At 30.7% G+C, this 21,295-nt stretch overlaps 1 protein-coding gene across 6 annotated transcripts; it reads right to left on the bottom strand.

The window, feature by feature from the left end:
- Nucleotides 1-324: 324 nt before the first annotated feature.
- On the bottom strand, nucleotides 325-19,880 carry LOC127739388 (basic immunoglobulin-like variable motif-containing protein). Of its 6 annotated transcripts, XM_052251112.1 has the most exons (12): nucleotides 19,864-19,880; nucleotides 15,401-15,524; nucleotides 13,243-13,350; nucleotides 10,488-10,673; nucleotides 8,752-8,887; nucleotides 6,526-6,993; nucleotides 5,527-5,632; nucleotides 5,061-5,156; nucleotides 4,445-4,549; nucleotides 3,208-3,435; nucleotides 2,534-2,617; nucleotides 325-1,817 (listed from the first exon to the last, which is right to left on the bottom strand). In XM_052251112.1, exons 4-12 carry the CDS (start codon nucleotides 10,665-10,667, stop codon nucleotides 1,310-1,312), a joined length of 1,911 nt encoding a protein of 636 aa, XP_052107072.1. In that variant the 5' UTR covers nucleotides 10,668-10,673; nucleotides 13,243-13,350; nucleotides 15,401-15,524; nucleotides 19,864-19,880; the 3' UTR covers nucleotides 325-1,309. The 6 variants fall into 6 exon arrangements, with proteins under 6 accessions (XP_052107072.1, XP_052107071.1, XP_052107073.1 ...); XM_052251111.1 differs by lacking the exons at nucleotides 15,401-15,524; nucleotides 19,864-19,880 and adding an exon at nucleotides 15,237-15,349; XM_052251113.1 differs by lacking the exons at nucleotides 15,401-15,524; nucleotides 19,864-19,880 and adding an exon at nucleotides 14,939-14,973.
- Nucleotides 19,881-21,295: the final 1,415 nt, after the last annotated feature.

Genomic DNA, 21,295 nt, shown 5'->3' with positions numbered 1-21,295 from the left:
TATCAGACTCTTTCTGTTACAATGCATATGGACAGTGTTTTTGTAACTGACTGCAAACAAAAATGACCCACTTGGTGTATTGTAATTATGTTCTATATATCATAAAGATCAACTTGAACTTTTGAATAAACTTAAAAAGAGGCACCCTAAAAATGATTTTGGTCCACTTTTGTTTCAACTGAGAAAATATTATGAGAGGATATTTTTTTCAAAATGTTAAATGATGAGGAGTGCCATCTAATGGTAATAGCCCATACTAACCCTATTAACAATGTCAGGTACATGTAAACAAAAACTGCACTTGAATGATAGGCAAACTCAGTATACTTCATAATAATAATACTTTTATTAGTATTGGATATGTATAATAAGATAATCAAGTACAATTACTGTGAGATAATAATAAATAGATTCAAATGGAAATTGCATTTCACAAAAATATCTCAAATTTAATCAACATTAACAATTGCCTCCCGTTAACTATTGTCATGCATACAGCATATAGTTTATTATGCAAAAACCATTATCATAAACTGAAAGTCAGCACATTATTTACTGTGAACATTCAATGTTCTGTAACATTCCTCAGCCTCCAAAATTAAGCCAAAAATATCTTTGATCTTTTTAGTTGTGGAAAATATTGACCTGATCAATTTTTATCTCTTCATTTGTTATTTTTTTTGTCTTGTCTGTAGATGTCATATTTCAAACCAAAAAAAATCAAGCTAAAGAAAACAAATATATACTTTAAAACAGTGAGAAATTGATACAAATCTTAAAATACATGCATATAAATTATATGATGCTGATCCATAAATAGGATTCCACTATAATCTTCTGCCATAGACTATACCATATGAATACATTACATACAGTCACAATGAACACGTGAGTCATGCTTATAAACACAAAATGTCCATTTATGCAATGGCTGATTGCTGGTAATTAATATACAAATCTTTTCTACCGTATATGTATGAAAAAAGTAAAAAACTACTTTACAAAAAAACCATTTCATTTTATACATATCTGGCAAAATAATAAACCTGTTTCTGCAATCTGACATGATGAAATAGTCAAATGTTGATATGTGTGACCAAAAAATATGTTCTTTGCAATCAAAAACAACACCAGAAAGTGGAAGGAGTTTTAAAATATCCAAGAAAAATATGGCACATTTTGAATCCTGAAACAGGACATTTTTCTAAAGTATCTGCCTAAATTTTCCATGTCAATATAAGATTTTTTTAGCGTGATATTTTTGTAACAAAAATTTTTTTAATGGTATAACACAGCCTAAAAAATAACATCAGTCATTACTTATAACCGATTCAGTTTCTGTGTCATCCTCACAGACTTCATCTTCATCTTCGTTGTTAATTTGGCTTGCTATCAATTTTTCATAATCTAAGTCATTAGGATTCTTTTTTATATGATCTTGGTTCTTGTTCTGAAAGTTAAATGCAGATTCTGATCCACTTTTGATATCCTTTTGAATAAAACCGAAACGAGAAGAACTAGGACTAGCAGGGCTTATGGGGGAACCTCCAACTGGTTGTGGTGGACTGCAACTTCTAGCAGGGCTTGTATTTGGTCTTCCTCCAGAGGAGGATCTTTTCACAGCACCTCCTAAAACAGGAATTTGAGTTCTGCGTGAAGCATGGGTCTGAGGCATTTGGCATTTTTGAAATGCCATTATACAATGCAAGTTTCCACCAACTTTTTTAGTATTACGTTTTTGTAGTCCCTTTTCCAGCCGTCGTATATCAACATAATCTGGATTCGTGCAATTGAGATCTACTGATATATCTTCCCATCTGCAAATGAAAAAAAAAAAGATAACAGTTTTCTATCTTCATGTTTAAAACATGTCCCAACATCTAATGACATGAACCATCTAAATATCATTTTCTAACAGTCTCATACCTTTTAAAGTTAAATACTTTCATTGTATTTTCTCCGGAAAGTTTGGTTAGATTTACCAAATAGCTTCAAAGAAAATGAAAATGTACTTTCCATAGAAGTTAATGAGAACTAATGTGTTTTTGTTGCTGTTGTAGGCTTTCAATTTTCATCTTAAAATTTGTATTTACAGGCCATGTTTATCCGTCCTTTAGAAAAAAGATGGGATCCATAAATTTAAAGTTGCCACAGTAAACCTATACTCACAAACCTAACATAAATGCATAGTGCAAAAGACCAAAACATACCTTTAAATGTTGCTAAATAATAAATTAAAAAAAGCCATAGTAATCTTGAATCATCTGATTCGTGTGTTCAAAAATTTGTGTGAATAGGTTGTACACTTAAGATCACTTAAAAAAGCCATTATAGCTTGATTCTTTGTACAATTGAAAAAAATTATACAATAATTGTCACAATGGTATATTACAAAGAAGAAAAATCAGACAAGTGAATTGACAGTCAGATACATGCATCTATTTCCTGTATGCACATTACCGGTAGTCTTTTATTCTTCACTAATGATTGATGGACCTAAAATTAAATTTTCTTAATTCTTTCAAGTACTGACCGTTTACAATGTATACATGGGTGTCGTTTACTAGGATCTCCTATTAATAGCCATGTGTTACAATCTTCCTCTGATAATTCACTACTGAAAACAAACAATAATTTATAAAGTATATGTAATTTGCTTTGAACTAGCTTTTAGTAACTGTGAGAACTCCTAGATGGGTAATTTTTGTCTTGTCATTTTGTTTGTTGTTTTTTGTGATTTGTGCTGATGATTCAAGCCCTATCCAACTGATTTTTACAAGTGGTTGTAATGGTGTGTTGTTACCACTGTCCCATGTTAGGGGAGGGTTGAGTGCTCAAAAATATTTTTAACCCTACCAAATTCTTTCAGCATCTGTCCCAAGTCAGGAGCCTGCAATTCAGTGGTTATATTGGTTGCTGTCTGTCATATTTTTTTTTTTTCGTTTAAGCACAATTCAGGCAGTTGGTTTTCATGTTTGAATTGTATCACATTTCGTCATGATAGGGCCTTTAATAGCCAACTATACAGTATGGTTTTTATTCATTGTTGATGACAGTACCATGACCCATGGTTGATCACATCCTCATCTTTTGGTCTGTGGGTGATAGTTAACTCATTGGCAATCGTTACACATATTTTCATAATGTCTAATTTCATATGCTTTCCTTGCAAGCAATGGTATATAAAGGTGATTAAGATATTTTTACCTGTAAGCCTGCTCAGCTTTACATGGAGTATCTTCATAACCAATAGGACAGAAGTAATGATTCTGGCAGTGGTATATAAAGGCTATATTAGGATCCTGGAGTCCTTTCTTTAATATGACTAGAGCTTCATCTGATGTTAATCCACTGGTTTTATTTTTACCCTGTGGTTTGTACAAGTTAAAACACCTCCCTTTCACTTTGTAGTGGTCATTCAACTGTCTAAACCATCTATAATGAATGTAAGATATCAATAAAGTTTAGATGCATATATTGCTGATTGGACTGAATTCAACTGTTCTTTTTATTAAACTATCATAGAAATAGAAATTAGGTGATCTAGGGATCACAGATACCCTTGATTGCAGAAAAACTTTTTAACTGTAAATGCCAAAGATTTTGTCAAGCAGTAATAACATAATCATCCAGAAACAGAAGAAATATTTTTAAAAGGTAACTAAGGGGAACAACTCTTGAACTGTAAACATCAAACCCATCAAAATTGAACTTGACCTGCATTTTATTGTATTTATAATGTTCAACTTTCAAAAGATTTTGTCATGACATTATCATTATCATTTGAAAACTGAAATAAAAACCCCAACAATTAAGGTAACTAAGGGACATAACTATTGAATAGTAAATGTCAAAACCATCAAAATTCAATTAACTGATTTTTCTATGGTCCAACACCTAATGATAAAGTTTCAAAAGATTTGGTCATGCAGTTCTTATCATCCAGAAACTTAATTTGTGACTCAATCACTAAAGGATGAAGGGACAAACAGACAGATGGACATGTGCATCATTATATACTGCATAATGAAAGATTTATCCTGTTTTCTTTTATTATCTCCCCTCCCCATGTATACAAAAAATCTCTCATTTAATTTTTTAACTAAACTGAGGACAGGCTATAATTTAATAATATTAAAAGAAACCTTAATTATTCCATATCTCCTCTCACAATTCATTTAATTTCCTTAATCAATAATGATTTTTTTTATCAATATTCTGAATTTCAGAAATATAAGTATTTAAAATAACTTTCTTCAAAGTTGCCATTTACTGAAGAAGGATATTTGTTCTAGAAAATATTGATTCATTAATGTATTTTTGTTTATTACCTTTTTTTGTATTGTTATACACTTTTTAGGGAAATATCTTATTTACTGGGCGAGTACTTCCAACAATTTTCATATTGATTTGTTAAATTCTGTTTCATCTAACATATAAATACCTCATAAGAGTAATGTTTCCAGTAAAAGGTCCAAATCTTATTTCACCAAATGGAGGTTTAAATCCCAAAAATATTAAAGCTTCTTCTTGAGTAATTGGAGAAAGGCTGTAAAACAAAAAGTAAAATGAGTTTTTTGGCATTTCTCAACAGGTGACCAAAGTTATATTTTCTAACATTATAAAAGTTAAAAAATACATATTTAGCTTCTTTTTCAAAGTTACCAGTAAATTCAATTAAGCAATAAAAAACATATTACTTCTGCTTTATACAATTGTACTATTTAATTGATTTATTGATACAATTTTCACTTAATTTAGTTTCCCACATTAATGGACAGTAAATAACATGGTACTTTTCAAATTTCTGAATCAAAATCACACACCATTGTTGTTTTCTTGATGAGTTGCTGGAAGGCAGCCATCCATGAGTTACACAATAAACACATTATAATATGCATTACAATAAAATTCAAGCTCAATTTCTGAGTATAAAACACAATTAAAAATTAAATAGCTAGACCTATAGCAACCTGTATTATCATATTTTGAAAATAAAAAAAAAGAAAATGTTTGTTGGACAAGTTTAATAATTATCTTAAAGTAGAGTTTATACAAACCTTCCATGTCCTAAAGTACTAAAGAGGTAATTCCAACACGAAACAACAGACGAAATACCACACGATTTACTGTACTGTGGTCTACTCATACAAATCCTAAAACAAAAAAAAGCTTACATCAAATAAATTACCATAACATCATATTGCAGCTTCAACTATCATAAGTAGTAGCATGATGCAATGCAAATAATGTAAAATTGTCTTTTCAAACTTTAAAATTAAGTAACACACGGTGGGAATCATTCTCTAGCAAAATTCAAACTGTCTATCACTCTGATTAATCCATGGCAGCAATTCAAATTCTTAAAATCTTTACTGGTTGTAAAATATTGATGCAAAAACTAATATCAGAGAAAAAGATTAACAACACTGATATAAAATTCTAAAAAATACATGTCCACTTCTTTTTTCAACATTTCAAAATATTTTGTTCTATTTGTATTAAAATATAAAACTAGAAATTAACCATCTTTTTTGGTCCATGACTTTCCGAGCAGCAATTTGGGAGTATGTAGCAGTAACAGTTGGGGGAATATAATCTGTAAGTGCATCTTCTCTCTCACTAGGCAACACTGAAAAAGAACACTAATCTAAGTTTTGAAGTATTATAGTAGCAGATTATCATAAAGTGCAAACAAAATTTAATTATCTGTCTGGTATAAGGTATGCTTACAATGTAAAAGATCTAGATTTAGGGGTATAACTTTCAAGTGAATCTGGCACTAAACAAATTATATGAAAATATAAGAAAATATTATTCAAAAATAACTTTACAGTGATCAAGCTAGACCGCTGTTTTGTTGGAATTTAACATATGCATATTAAGGCAGTGGTGGTGTGATTCAAAATGACAAGATTAAAGAAATTTGTAACATATTTTTACAGAAGGAGTAATATGTGTCTGAGTTTTTATATGCATTTAAAAATTTAGAGGAAACATGAGATATCTCACAAAATTTCATATATCTTGTATATTTTGAAGAAAGATGTTAGGTCAAGAAATAACAATCATTCAACCAGAGTTTGCAGTAGTTAGGTAAGTATTTAATAAAGTTATGAAATACTAGATTATGTGTACACTTGGTATGTTCTTCATTATTCAAAATTCTATTCTAAGGTCAAAATTTGTTTGTCTTTTGCTTTTTGCTACTGTTGATTTTGATCTTTACTGAATGACAATAAATTTAGTCCTGCACAGACTAGTAATAACCTTGAATATTGTGGTCGTCTTTTTACGACAGCAAGTTACCTAAATATAAAGGGTGGCATTTGCATTTTTTCAAGAAATTATCATCTATTTACAGTTAAGAATCTTAAAGCTTTACAGGATAATTTCATTGACCACATCAAAATAAAAATCAAGTTACGTCATTGATGATATGTCCAATGTTAAGGATCTTAAACACAGAATTAAATCCAACTGTTTTATGTTTAATCCTGAATAATCATGAAAGTAGATAATCACCTGGCTTCTTCACAGATCTTTTAGCTGTTATATCAGCGACATCAACGTCCCAAACTAGACTATCTTCATTTAAATCTGGTGTTACTCTTATCAAATCAGGAACAGCACCAACCTGATTGGTCAAGGAAGATGACAAACGTTTTACATTATTGTTGTTCTCACTGGTTGTTTTATTCACATCCTTTTGCATTTGAGCAGTGTTATTTCCCTTGTTTTTATATACATCTTTGTTCAAAGTAGCATCACTTTTGTTTTGTCTCACTTGACTGGTTAAATTTGGTCGGTTAATTTTAGTCACATGACCTGATGATGTAGTGTCATCTCCACTTGAACTGAGCCTGGAAGGACTAGAACTTGAGTATCTTACTTTAGGTTGAGGAAGTTGTCTTCTGATATTTCTTATTTTCTCTTTTTGCAGTTTTGACGTTATCTCCAAGGATTTAATTCTGTCACCAGTAAAGGCAGATCCTACAAATATATTACAAATCTCAAATCTTAATCTGTAAGTGTATTTCAAATGTACTTTTTTTTATGGAATGCAAATTTGATTTTTTCCCCATCCACATAATCAAGTTGATGTTTTACAGCCATTAAAGTATCTCTGTGGTCTTCCAAAGAAGCAAAACAAAACAGAGATAAAAAGTTGAATTGTGAGCTATTACTCACTTATCTTACCATGCTTATCATACCCCTGCAACAAGTATTCAATTAACAGGAAGTCGAAAAGTGATGAATGTAAAAATGCATCACAGGTTATAGAATGCTCACATGAAGGTTGATTCCAAACTTCAGAAAGCGTTCATTTGTAGCTTCAAAGAAAAAAGCAACGAAAATGTCATACATGGCCATTATCTGAAAGAATACATAACCTGTGTATTTAATTGGTATAAGGAAGTTGATAAACAATGTATCTAAAAATGCATCACATAGTATGAATTATGCTCACATGAAGCTGGAAACCAAAAATTCAGACACCTCAAATTTATAGTTTCTGAGGAAAGTGCAACCAAACTTTGTGGGACAGAAAGATATAACAAGTATAGCTATTTAACTTGATAAACTTGAAATAAATTTAAGAGTTAGATAAAAGGCATTCTTCCAAGAATCAAGTCTTGAAATAAATAGTCATCTTTGTATCATGTACTATGAATATCACCCAGGACAATATCTTAAGGGTCAAATTTACCTGTAAATTCTGTAATTACTCGACATCTGTTTATGTCACATTGCTATGTTGTAATCATCTTTAATATATACAAAGAATTCTTAAACCGATGTTTATTTTAAGAAGATTATTTCAGGATTAAGTTCAGTAGGTAGTATACAATAACTTACTACAGAGATCCATGATTGGATTTAAAGATTTTCACTCCAATCTATTTTAAACTTTGGGATTAGCAGATATTTTTTACCAATTACTAAATATATAGACACTGAAATGACCATTTACAGGATTTCCTGATTTTAATTATGTTTTTATTTTATTTATGAGTTTAATTCTAATTTAGGTCTTGTTATTTACAAAAAAAGGTGTAGCGTCTCCAATCAGCCTATCACTCAATTTTCATTTAATTTCCTACATAATAGGTTATAAGGAATTTTGCAGTGTGTTAATACAACTCAAACCAAAGGAGGAGGTATGATAAGAGCTATTATTTGGTCAGAGAAAATAGTGAACTTATTCAAGCCTTCAAAATTATGATAAATGAACGGGTTAATGTTATTTGGATACTTTAGTGCAGAAAAATCATATGTTATGTTACTAAGAAGTCATAAACATTGGAAACTTATGTATTTGATCTAAAATGGCCATTTCACCCATTGTTTTTGGTCAAAATAAAAATATATATGAGTATCAGCTTTACCCGAAATGATATTTTACACACATAAACATCCTTGAAAAATATATTTTGGGGTAAAGCTGTTGTTCATATCCAAATACTAATGACAAGATCTCAAAATGAGGCTATTTTGTTGTCAGTATTTGCAGTTTTGCACTAAATGTAAGAAGTTTGAGGCCCTAAGGCCAATATGTAAGACAAAATTCAAAAATATAAATACTGATGTCCGACAGACTATTATGTATTATGAACATCTGATGGGTTTTATTTGTTAGAATTATAATAATTTTTGATTTTCGAATTAAAGGAGCTAAAAAAAGTGGCCTTATCATACCTTTAATACGAGTTTTTTTGAAATTCAAAACTAAATAAACTTATCTATTACCTATATTGACTTGCTGTAATATTTTGGCTGCATCATAAGCAGCCTGGTAATCCTGTCGTGTTACATGGTTCAGAAGTTCTTCAACTTCAGTCACAAGCTTGGAAACAATGGATACATCAATCAGTGTGGGAGGACGCTACATAATATAGTAACATAAATATTAATAGGAATTAAGGGAGGAACAATTTAAAGCAATATTCTTTTCTTCTGGCCTTTGGTTCAGTTTCCATACTTTTAACTGTATTTCAATATTGCTTCCATCAGTATTTTCAATAATTGTATGTACAATAAAACAAGAGTGCACACGCTGAAATGTCTAGCCTACAATACTGACCATTGATTTTATGTTGATAGTCCTAAATATAAAGTTTTACTACAAGTATCACATTAACATTTATGATCCAAGAAAATGAGGTCAAGGTCAGATAAACCAAGCCGTAAATACATGTACACCTTTAATACAATCATTCCATATACGAATATATAGATGACCTATATGTATTGCTTATAGTATAAAAGAAAAAGACAAAACCATGGAAATTGAACGATGAAAATGAGGTCAAGGTCAGATGAACACTGCCAGACAGACACGTACACCTTAAAATCATTCCATGCATCAAATATAGTTGACCTATTGTTTATAGTATCTAAGAGACAAAGTTATCCAGGAAAACTGACCAATAACCATTAAAATGAGGTGAAGGTCAGATGATACCTGCCAGACAGACATATACACCTTACAATCATTCCATACACCAAATATAGTTGGCCTATAGCTTAAAGTTTAAGAAAAACAGACCAAAACACAAAAACTTAACAGTGAACAACGAATCATGAAAATGAGGTCAAGGTCAAATAAAACCTGCCAGACTGACATTTACAATGTAAAATATTTCCATACACCAAATATAGTTATCCTATTGCACACAGTATTAGAAAATCAGACCAAAAAAACAAAAAAATTAAAATTGAGCAATGAACCTTGAAAATGAGGCCAAGGTCAAATAAAACCTGTCAGACTGACATGTACATCAATAAATATTTCCATACACCAAATATAGTTGACCTATTGCATATTGTATTAGAAAAACAGACCAAAACACAAAAACTGAACTTTTACCACTGAACCATGAAAATGAGGTCAAGGTTAGATGACACCTGCCAGTTGGACATGTACACCTTACAATCATTTCATACACCAAATATAGTAGACCTATTGTTTATAGTATCTGAGATATGGACTTGACCACGAAAACTTAACCTTGTTCACTGATCTATGAAACGAGGTTGAGGTCAAGTGAAAACTGTCTGACAGACATGAGGACATTGCAAGGTACACACATACCAAATATAGTTATCCTATTACTCATAATAAGACAGAACTTAACATTACAAAAAATCTTAACTTTTTTCAAGTAGTCACTGAACCATGAAAATGAGGTCAAGGACAATGGACATATGACAGTAGAACACTTCATAACATAAGGCATCTATATACAAAGTATGAAGGATCCAGGTCTTCCATTTTTTGAAATATTGAGCCGTTAAGAAGTTAGTTAACGCCGCCGCCGGATCCCTATCCCTTTGTCAAGCTTTCTGCAACTAAAAGTTGCATGCTCGACAACCAGTTATTTTTTTGTGTATATTTGCTTCCAATAATCATAAAATTGAAAATATTGGTATCTTTTGGTATGCATATGGAGACACGCTTATTTACTAGATATTAATTGCTTTACCTTTTCATTAAATTCATCTGCATCATAGAATTCATCATCGCTATCATCCTCTTCATTATCTGTGTCCTCCTGAATTTCATCGTCTTCAAAACCATTATCCCTCAGATTAAGAGGTTCAATGATTTCTATTTTACCTTCATACTGCTCCAGTAGACTATCAGTAGAGTTGGAATTACCCATGTCAGTCTGTAGAAAATATAATAAGTTGAAATGAAAATATGTCACAAATATCTTTTCTCTGAAATAAGCTGATGGTTGGAATTTTCTTCTTTGCATGACCTATTGCCATTGTAGACTAGTACAATTTTTTGTTAGAATTTTTCTGTAGAATGCAGTGCACTAAAAAATATCATATAATTTTTCTCAAATTCAAAAAAACATATTGCCAAATCTTATTTCCACTGATTAGGCACAACTTAATACATTTTTTAACAAAAATTGCCTAAACTTATTTTGACTGACACTACTAAACTCTTCCACCCCTTTATTTACCCGAAAGCCTACCTCATCAACCTCCTTTATACATGCCAAACCACATGCCATGTTATAAACCAGAAAGTTTTAAAGTTCTTTTTCTTACTATAAACATGTACATAAAATGACTAATTCTAACAAGCTGACACTGAGTGAACATCTGTTGACAGAACTATTTTATATGTATGAAAGAATGTGATAAATTGTTTTATTCAGATATTAGTAATGCTGATCAATCATGTACTCATCAATAAATACATGTAATTTTTTATCAATTAAAAAATATTAATGTTTCAAAAAAAATATTTTTGCTTCTTTGAATTTATAGGACACTTTTCCAAGGCTTACAGATCTTTCATCTTTTATCATTTTAGCTGCAATAATTCACATTTATCTTCAAATTCTTGAAAAGCAAATATAAAAGATACCATTTCAATTACCTTTTCTAAAGGATACATAAATTTTTAATACAGTGGCATTGGAGGAGGGTCGTTAATCCCATATATATGGGGCCCCATAAATTTACAAAAATATTTTTTTTAGATACCAACAAGAAATTACTACATTTTGCATGCAAAATAAATGCATAATTAAATGGACTCCCCAAAACCACACCAGTAGAACATTATACTTTACCAATATAAGTCACTGTGACCTTAAAATACATTAAAAATCAGATAAAAACAGAACATTTAGAAATTTAAATTCCAAAATTACCATTATCTTTAACCTGAAATGACAGTCCAACCTCAGACCTTGCAGACATTTCAACAGAAGTGGGCTTCTTTATAGCTTTATTGCCTTATTTTCAGTGACTCATCTAAAATGATTCTTTTAACATAAAAAAGGCATAACTTTTTACAGTTTTCTAAATCCACAACACTAATCTTGTCATATATATATATGATGATACACAAATTGTTAAATGAAAAAAGGTTTTAATTTTCATTCAAAATTTGGAGCCCTCTTAGGTCCTTACTAAAATGACCCCAATTTGTTTATTTTCACGGACTTGTATTTTTGAATTCAAAATCAGAAAAACAAAGAAGTACACTCATCTTGACATGTAGAAAATCATTTACCAAATATACCCTAATGCATTTTTTCTGAACACTACTGGAAACTTCAAGTAGCGTGTTTATTCTGTCGGAAATAAAACATTTAGCTGAAATCCATCGTTTATTTTATTTTTTACACTAGCTCATTTATTCCATAAGGAATTAATACAAGCACTCAAAAGATTCACTGTAAAACAAAACCATCATTCAGAGGCAAATTTAGCCAGTATGGAGCTACATATATGATAAATGCATAGGCTTCTTACAAGTATCACTCCAAACATTGGCTTTCTAGGGCCCCCCTTTTCAAAATCCTGGATACACACCTGTCATTTCTGTTTCAAGAGATGTTGGAGAAATAATGGGTATGACTGATGATATAGTAAGTTAACAATACAGGCTGTCTCCCATATGTTATTAAGGATGTACATAAAAGGTCTACTAAAGTGTCCCAAAGTACACTGTCAAACTACATTATTATGTTATTTAATACTCTACAAAACTAAAGATTTTAAATATGTACTTATTTTTTATGTAAAAATACCCATTAAATTTGACAACTTGTATACAAAAGTAAACAAAGGTAAACACAAGGAGGGTTGAAATTTTAAAACCGAAGGTGTCAGATAATTCATACTTACCAAGTGGCCATAAACTTACTTCATGGGTGGTTGATTCAATTGTAAACATTTTTATGTTCAATTCAAATTTAAAGGCTCTCAATTCTATTCATGTTACGACTTTTCAACTGACAAGTGGAGCAAAAAAAACTTCTTTTTTATTTCAAAATATATCAGTTAACTCCATAAAAAATGTACAAAAATCATCAATTTATTCATAGGTCTTAAGCTTTCTATAGTTATACTACTCCTGATATGTAAATTTCTAATGAACAGCAATTAAACCATACTTTTTTATATTGATATATTTTTAACCAATGCACTGCTTAGGGTCTAGTATAAAATAAAGAGGATAAAATAAGCATCTCACATTGCATTTTTTCCTTTTTAAACAATTATTCTTCACTTTAAGAGATGGCATGTATAACCAATGCCAACCTCCCTTAATTATGGACCAGTTAAGAAAAAATTGGATAATGCCAAAGGCACTTTTTCTAGATCACTGAGAAATTTGTATTTCTGTTATTCAAGCACCACATGTATGTTACAGTAGAACTATAAAATCCACCAAGCATTGAAGCTAGAAATTCAAAGAATGTTTACCTTAAATCTATACTTTTCATGCAGGTATCTTAGTCTGTTGAGAGATTTACTGCCCTTTATTCATCATTGTAGGCATACGACATTTTCCATTGTGCTTATTGGAAAAATCTGCAAAAACACTTTGGCATTACAAATTACATTGTTAGTTCAGAATATAAATCTTTTTATTGAATAATAGGACCATTATAACAGAAATCAATTTAAAGAAAAAGTATACACTTTATAACTAAATTTTGTTTGTATGCATTATCAGCAGGCTGTTATTAAAATGACAGAATACCAAATACTAAAAAAATTAATCTGATATAAATTATATTTGAAATATATATCGTTGTTAAAACATACATATATACTGAGTAAATTGATAATCTTTTAAATATATATATTTCAATGCAGACAATTATTTATCAGATCAATTGTATATACTAGGTCTCAATTGATTATTAGTTTTGGATTTGTCTGTTAGTAGTTGATAACTTGTACACATTTGGTTGTCTCATTGGGAATCATACCATATATTGTATCATCCTATTTTTATATTAAACAAACATCAATTTTATCATATCACATTTTACCATAGTTTTAGTTATAATATTATAATAATACTCTCATATATTTCTTTAATAACAAACAAATGCACTCAGTGTCTGCAAGACAAATGTCCTTGCCTATAAAGAAACATGTGAAAAGCTAACATTTGGACCTAAATACAAAACTATAAACTTATAAAGGTTAATCATTTCTATTCTGTGAGATAGCCTTTCAGACTTGATCTCAAAGAGAAGCATATCCATACATGTAAACTATTACAGTAAGTCATATCTTAAATGTGTTACCTAAATCAGCTGTTTCAACTCTCTTTTTAAATATTAAAAGTGATGTGCTTGTGACTTGGTAAAAAGTATCTTATTTATAGATCTTATTCTAGCAGAATTTGGTTACTCATCATCATGAAGCATAACAGTTAAGTAAACTTGTAAATGAGAATGGTTCATGATTTTGGATAAAGACTTTACTTTTGTTTCTTTATTTAAAAAAAAAGCTTGGGAAATTAACTTTGATACCAGTACACAGCTTGTACTGAATTTCATTCAATTACTTCTACAGGCATAAGATCCTGATAAAATACTAAGCTTATGTGATTGCCAGTCAAATGTCTCATGAACAACTAAAGTATGTTATATTTCACATTTATAATACTTTTTAATTTTCTGGGGGGCCAAAAAATTGGCCTCATCATTTTACCAGGGTAATTCAAGAAAGAAATGCAGGTCATTGTTAATCAAATTTGATTGATTTATTGTAAAATAAATTCAAGATTGCAATGGTCAAATATTAGTAACATACAGGCAAGAAACCTTAAAACAGTTCTCTCACTTACTTTCAATTCAAATACACTTTACTTTCAATTGAAATACACTGTACATTGAATAAATTCAACATATTTTTTTCTTCCAATTTATATTCATCATTTCCTCTCTATCTGTGATTTAAAGAACTTTTATATACCAAGTTTAATATCAATGCTATTAAACCCAGTGGAAAATGAAAAAGAAATCCTGAAATATTTTAATTTTCAAACAAATACTCCTACAGAAACATTATTCATGTCATAAAATATGCAAATTTTGTATAAAATCTGACAGCTCAGGTGAAAAAGGAACATAAAAAGTGCAAATAAGGCAAAGATACTGACCGTAAAATTTATTAACAAACTGCAAGCAAGCTGTTACAGAAATGATAGTATCTACATATACTATTTAAATTATCAAGTTACTTGATACAATGTACATTAAAGATCTTACAAAATATCCATTCTATCCAATATTTACACACTATATAATATTTCTTCCCACAATATAAACATCAGTAATCTTATTCCTCTATTGATATAGGTACAAAAGCTACTTAATACAATATTAAAAAGAGGTAAACAAAGTTTCCAGATTTTCCATACCTGTCCTAATAAAGTGTTAACAAAGTTTCTGTGTTACCTGATAGTGATATAAACATCCATGTGTTGTCTCTCAGAAATCCTTTTAAAACTATTGTTTACATGTTAATTATTTTGTGTGCTATTTAAACTGAAGGTGGATTACATGCAAAAAAAGATTTAAACTGAAAATACAAATTTATAGTCTATTTCTTCTTTACCTACATGGATCAATACTTGTATGGGTCATTTTCATATTCATCTACAAAATCTTCTTTTTCTTCTTGCTCACACTGACTTTAACTTCTAACACCATATTTAGTTCATATATGAAGTGTTACACATAAACCTGAAAAAGATTTTAAATATATGAACTTATTACTGATTATTTTAATGCCCCTTTGATTTCAAATTCAGTTATCATGGGAAAGAAGTAGAGGTTACAGCATGTATAAATTCCTTTACAGAAATTTTATATGTGTTGACAAGTCTCCTTATTTTTCAATTACACTTCAAAAACGTTCTTCTCCTGGAGTAATAATCTAAATTAAAAAGTTATACTTTTGACAGATCTCTCAAAGGACTTCAAACCATATAAAGTGTGACTCAAATGAGATGTTGGGTAAAAGTCTGAGACAGCAAACCAATAAAAAAATTCATCTTGATCAGATGTTTGAATAATGTCAATTTTTAAATCGCTAAATTGTCTTTATAAGATTTAGGATAGTAATTTTATACAAGCAAGAAAGTACATTTTTTAGTCTCATGTCCGTCAGAAAATCAGAAGTTTTGTAAAAAATGTTAGTCCAATGTGTGTGTGTTTGTTTATAAGCCTACAATTTTAAACTATTTTTCAGTAATGGGAAATAAAATGCAGCCAAATGAGGAAACCTGTATAAAAGGTTCACCCTCTAGACCAGACAAAATTAATCTTATAAGAGAGATGACTTTTAAATGTTGTTGAAAATTAATAGGTATTACTACAGCCAGACAAATGCTTGTATGTCAACAAAATGGTGTTTTCCATTTTCAAGAACTGTGGATGAAAAAAACTTATAAATCAGGCTGTTTTTTTCTCATTTGTATTGTTTCACATTCTGTCATTTTAGACTATATTGTATGGGTTTTGATCTTTATTACAGAAAATTGAGGCCTAAAGTTGTTTACATCCACTACATTTGGGCTCCGGTGGATAGTTACCTCATTGGCAATCATACCTCATTTTCTTATTTTCATACTGACATTAAATATTTTTAACAGATTTGAAGTAAAAAAATGACAAAGAAACTCAAATGAATTGATGAATAAGACATGTAAGAAGTGGACTTCCAAGTTAAAACAATCATAGTTGCACAAGAATATTTTGTTATTCAAACACACCTACTCTGTTAAGATGACTCATTACAAAGGTATTTCACTTGACGCATATATTTGGTTTTTAGTAATGTGAATTTTGAATATTATCAAATCAACATTTAGCTTTAAAATACAAAAATAATGCATTTGGAGGATTATGCAATGAACCCAAAACACTTTTGAGTATAAAAGCTGTACCCAAGGCCAACTTTCTATTCACAATAAGATTGTTACCATTCTGAGATTTTATTTCTCGAAGCACTATTAGCTTTTGCAACAACCAAAAATGGTTGTTGTGAATATTTGTCTTTGATTAAAAGATGAATTATATCATTTAGCTCTGTGTTATAATTTGTGTGTAAAGAAGTCACAGTCCATGACATGCAAACAAAATCTTTTCACAAACAGCTGCATTAAACTTATATCTAACACATGTGTATTAAGCATTCAAAACGTCACCGTAGTCCTTTTCACCTGAGACTACTATAACACTACATATGTGTTACAGTAGTCTTAGTTTTCACCTTCCATAGTAACTAGTTCATTTCTATTGTTTAATTTTAACTGCATATCTGCCTGCAAGTTGGACTCCGACAGACTTTATGTGAATAATTTAGTGTGTGTGGGATTTTCTGGACTGTCAGAAAGTGTGTATTTGTAAGCATAATTTCATTCCACCGTGTATATATTCCGGGTAACTGTTTTTCACTAGAGAATATTGGATGTAAATAGTGTGAAAGCATCGATCTTGATATCGTTGTTTTGTTTATATTAGACCGGTTTATTGTTTACATAAATTAATGGGTTAAAAATAGAATAATTTTCAAGGAACTAGTTTAATTAATCTGAATCAATCTAGCATTTTATGATATAGCATTAAAAGTCTTAATACATAAAATATAATTTGACAGGGTTTTCGCACTAACTTCCGAAATGGATGAGAAGGAATATGAAACAATTCTCCAGTAATTAAAATTGCAAAAATACCCTGAAGATTCAAGTGAAAATGAAAAAAGAAGATTAAGAGCAAAAAAGGACATATTTATAATCAAAACACACAATGGAATGGATTATCTGTATACAAAAAATGAGGGACAGGCAGTTGTAACACTTCATCACTATATGGATCTAAAACACTAGTGTAATCAATCCCGGTTCAAAATTACTAGTGCAATCATTCCTGGTACAAAATCACTAGTGTGTAATCATTCCTGGTTCAAAATTGCTAGTATAATCATTCCTGGTACAAAAGTGTAGGATTTAATAATGTCCCCCATGAAATAATGTCCACCAGACATTATTTCATAGTAAATACTGTCCATGGACAATATTTACTTATCTAAATGTGTCCCGGACACAATTTCCTATGAATACTAATTAATACTATAATTCTGTTCAGGTGGACATTTTTTCACAGGACATTATGTCCGACAGAAATTTTTTTGATATTATTAAAAGTATTAAAAGATATCCATTGCCTCATTATTACTGGACTTATTTTAACCTATAATTGCGAACTTTAATACATTGTTACTTTGACAGAGAGATGTCTCATTGGCACTCATACCATCCTTATCTTCTTATTTATATTTTTTAATATATATACATGTATAATGATTTAAATTCATACCATCCTTATCTTCTTATTTATATTTTTTAATATATATACATGTATAATGATTTAAATTCAAACAAGTAACAGATGCTGTTCAGTATTATTTTCCTTGGAGGACACAATTTATTAACAATTACTACGAAATATTGTCCTGTGTAAGTGGACCATATTTCATAACTGTTGCTGTAAAATGCTGTCCACTTAGGGGACAAGATTTCATGGCAATGGACATTATTTAATACCAAAATTCTGTATTTTCTTTTGCCTTCTTCTCATAATAAATATCGTAAAGTTCGTCACATTTGATATTATACTTTACACACTTCCTTCTTATTGTCATTAGCATTAGCTGGGTATTTCTTAGAACTTCAATGTCTATATGTTCACTTCCATCCATTATTTGTTTGTTTACATTTGTATAATAATCAATATCGAATGAATCGTTCAGATTTTATTAAAATTTAAGTATAATAAACTTTTTAATGACCTTTGTATTACTTCCCTTGGAGGACACAATTTAATAGCAACTACTATGAAAACTTGTCCTGTGGGTGGACACTATTTCATAACTTTTGCAGTAAAAATCTGTCCACTTGAGGGACAATATTTCATGGCAATGGACGGTATATATATATATTTAATACCAAAATTCTATGAAAAACTGTCCAGGTGGACACTTTTTCACAGGACACTTTTATGTCTTACATAATCATTCCTGAGATACAACTACAACGATCCCAGGTTATCAATAATCATTCACATAAGGATGTTTTTTCTATTTTCTATGGCAAGAAGTAAAGTCTGTTTACATGGTTTATGTACATGTATCTGTATCTGTATCGTTACTTCGAAGGTACCAATTCTGGCTTCAGCTTGACGGGAGAGAGCACCTATTGACGGTGTAATGTATGTTTTATGCCTATAGATGGTACTTATTATCCTTTTATGAAATAATAATACTAAAAAACAAACTTATTTTAAGGTTCATCATAACCTTTTGGCTAATATGGCTGCAGAGGCATATAATACAATGTATTATATGTCTCTGATGGCTGTATTTACACCACCATTTTTAGTCGAGTACAGACAAACCTGAGCACATGGACAAGTTTTAAGGCATGGCAGGATCTAGATAATTAAATTTTAAATGCATTTTATGTTTCAGAAAATTATAAACTTTTCTGGATTTTGCTATTCATTTTTTTTTTCATACCTGCAGAAGGTGCCAAAATAAACAAAGTTGGGAAAGAGGTTTGAGAAGCTCCCCTCATATAATAAATGTTGTGAGCAGTATTGATTTAAATGGACAATAGATGGACAATAGACATCTGCAGACAATAGGTGATTTTAACTGAGTGGACCGTATGGCGTATCAAATGAAACTCGTGAGTCGTGTGTTTGTTTATTTCGCCATCTCCTGCAGACTGGAAAAAAATGCACATCAACATCCAGGTAAGTTTTTAATTTTCTGAAACATAGACTACATATAACTTTTACATATCTAGGTCCTGCCATGCCTTAAAACTTTCCTACATGCATCAGTTTGTCTGTAGTGTACTGTGTAGATCTACTCATAGATTTTGTGGTGTAAACACGGCCATATTTTTCAATTCCTTTTAATGAACCTTAATCAGGATTATATGGTATAAGGTTTTTTGAGTTGAGACCAAAGTCATCATTGGAATGCACGAAAACGGGTTGAATTTGGTGGTTTTACCCTTCATCTAAGTTTCAGTTCCAGCATCAGAATCTTTTCCCGCCAAAATTAATGATTTAAATAAAAGACGGACGAACTATGAAAGATTTCCGTTCAAGTTGTAATATTTAACGAGATATGAAGGGGGGGGGGGGGGGGTAGGACCTTTATCGGAACTCCGGGATCGGGTGTTTTTAAGCTCGGGATTTCGGGATTGATCCTTTCGGAATCCGGGAATTCTTTTTTCGAATTTCGGGATGTCGGGATTTAATTTTTTTAAATTCGGGACCTCGGGATTCCATGTTTTTAAGCCCGGGATTTCGGGATCAGGAAATCAGGAAATCAGGAAAATATGAGTTCAGACTACATCGCACGTGTGTCAAGGTTAATCAAGAAAACTAACAACTGGGGATTTATCATTACTGATTGAGATCTTTGTTTGTATTTTTATATACTTTCTGACTGCATTTCCCGTAGTCAGTCGCCCAAATTTTGTCTTTTGTCTTCTTCTTCTTAATTCTTCTTCTTCTTCTTCTTCTTCTTCTTCTTCCTTCTTCCTTCTTCCTTCTTCTTCTTCTTCTTCTTCTTCTTCTTCCAGGTAAGGAACCGGATTCAAAACTGAATGTTATTGGTTCCGCGCGAAAACTTTACGCAGTGTCGGCCCGGGCAACACAGAAAGTTCTCTCTTGGCTATTTACAAATTACATTTAATTTTTTGGTATCTATTTATGTTATTGCTGCTGCACTGTCAGATGTTTGTCTTTATTTTTTACCTGTCATTTTTTTATAGTCTAGTATTTTGACGGTATTTTGTGATTTATCCAAGGTGCTTTATTTTTAAACTTTAAAATTGTTCTTGATGGTATGTCGTCGTCTAGGCTTTTGAAGAGTGTGTTATTAATGGTGTTCCATGTGTTCTCCCAGGATTATAGGCTCAGTTTTTGGTTTGTACCTCTCTTCGATCGTTGTTGTTAATCATAACCAAGCCCGGCTCTGTGTTGAAGACAATACTTTGACCTATAATGGTTTACTTTTATAAATTTTGACCTAGATGGAGAGTTGTCCGAGTCATTGGCACTCATACCACATCTTCTTATATCTATTTAAGGTCGTCTTTAATTTTGTCCCAATTTGTTAAGAAAAGATGTATCTTTTTATTTGATTTGTCTTTAGGTAGTATGGTTTGGTATCTATTTATGTTATTGCTGCTGCACTGTCAGATGGTTCTGCATGGTATATAGGTAGATGACATTACCAGTGATGGTTTTGTTGTAAATACTAGGTCAAATAGGTTTCTCAAAAGAGGTTGAGAAAATAAATATTCACTGTCATCTTGGGATAACATTTTAGTCATCAGCTTCATGGAACACACATATTGATATTATTTATAAAAAAGCATGCTCTCGTCTATCTGTGCTTCGTTAAGTTGAACATTTATTAGATAGGAGTTCAC

Source organism: Mytilus californianus, unplaced genomic scaffold (genome assembly GCF_021869535.1).
Source record: "Mytilus californianus isolate M0D057914Y unplaced genomic scaffold, xbMytCali1.0.p SCAF_4, whole genome shotgun sequence".
In the NCBI taxonomy this organism is placed as follows: domain Eukaryota; kingdom Metazoa; phylum Mollusca; class Bivalvia; order Mytilida; family Mytilidae; genus Mytilus; species Mytilus californianus.
This window is presented reverse-complemented; position numbering and strand designations above follow the sequence as displayed.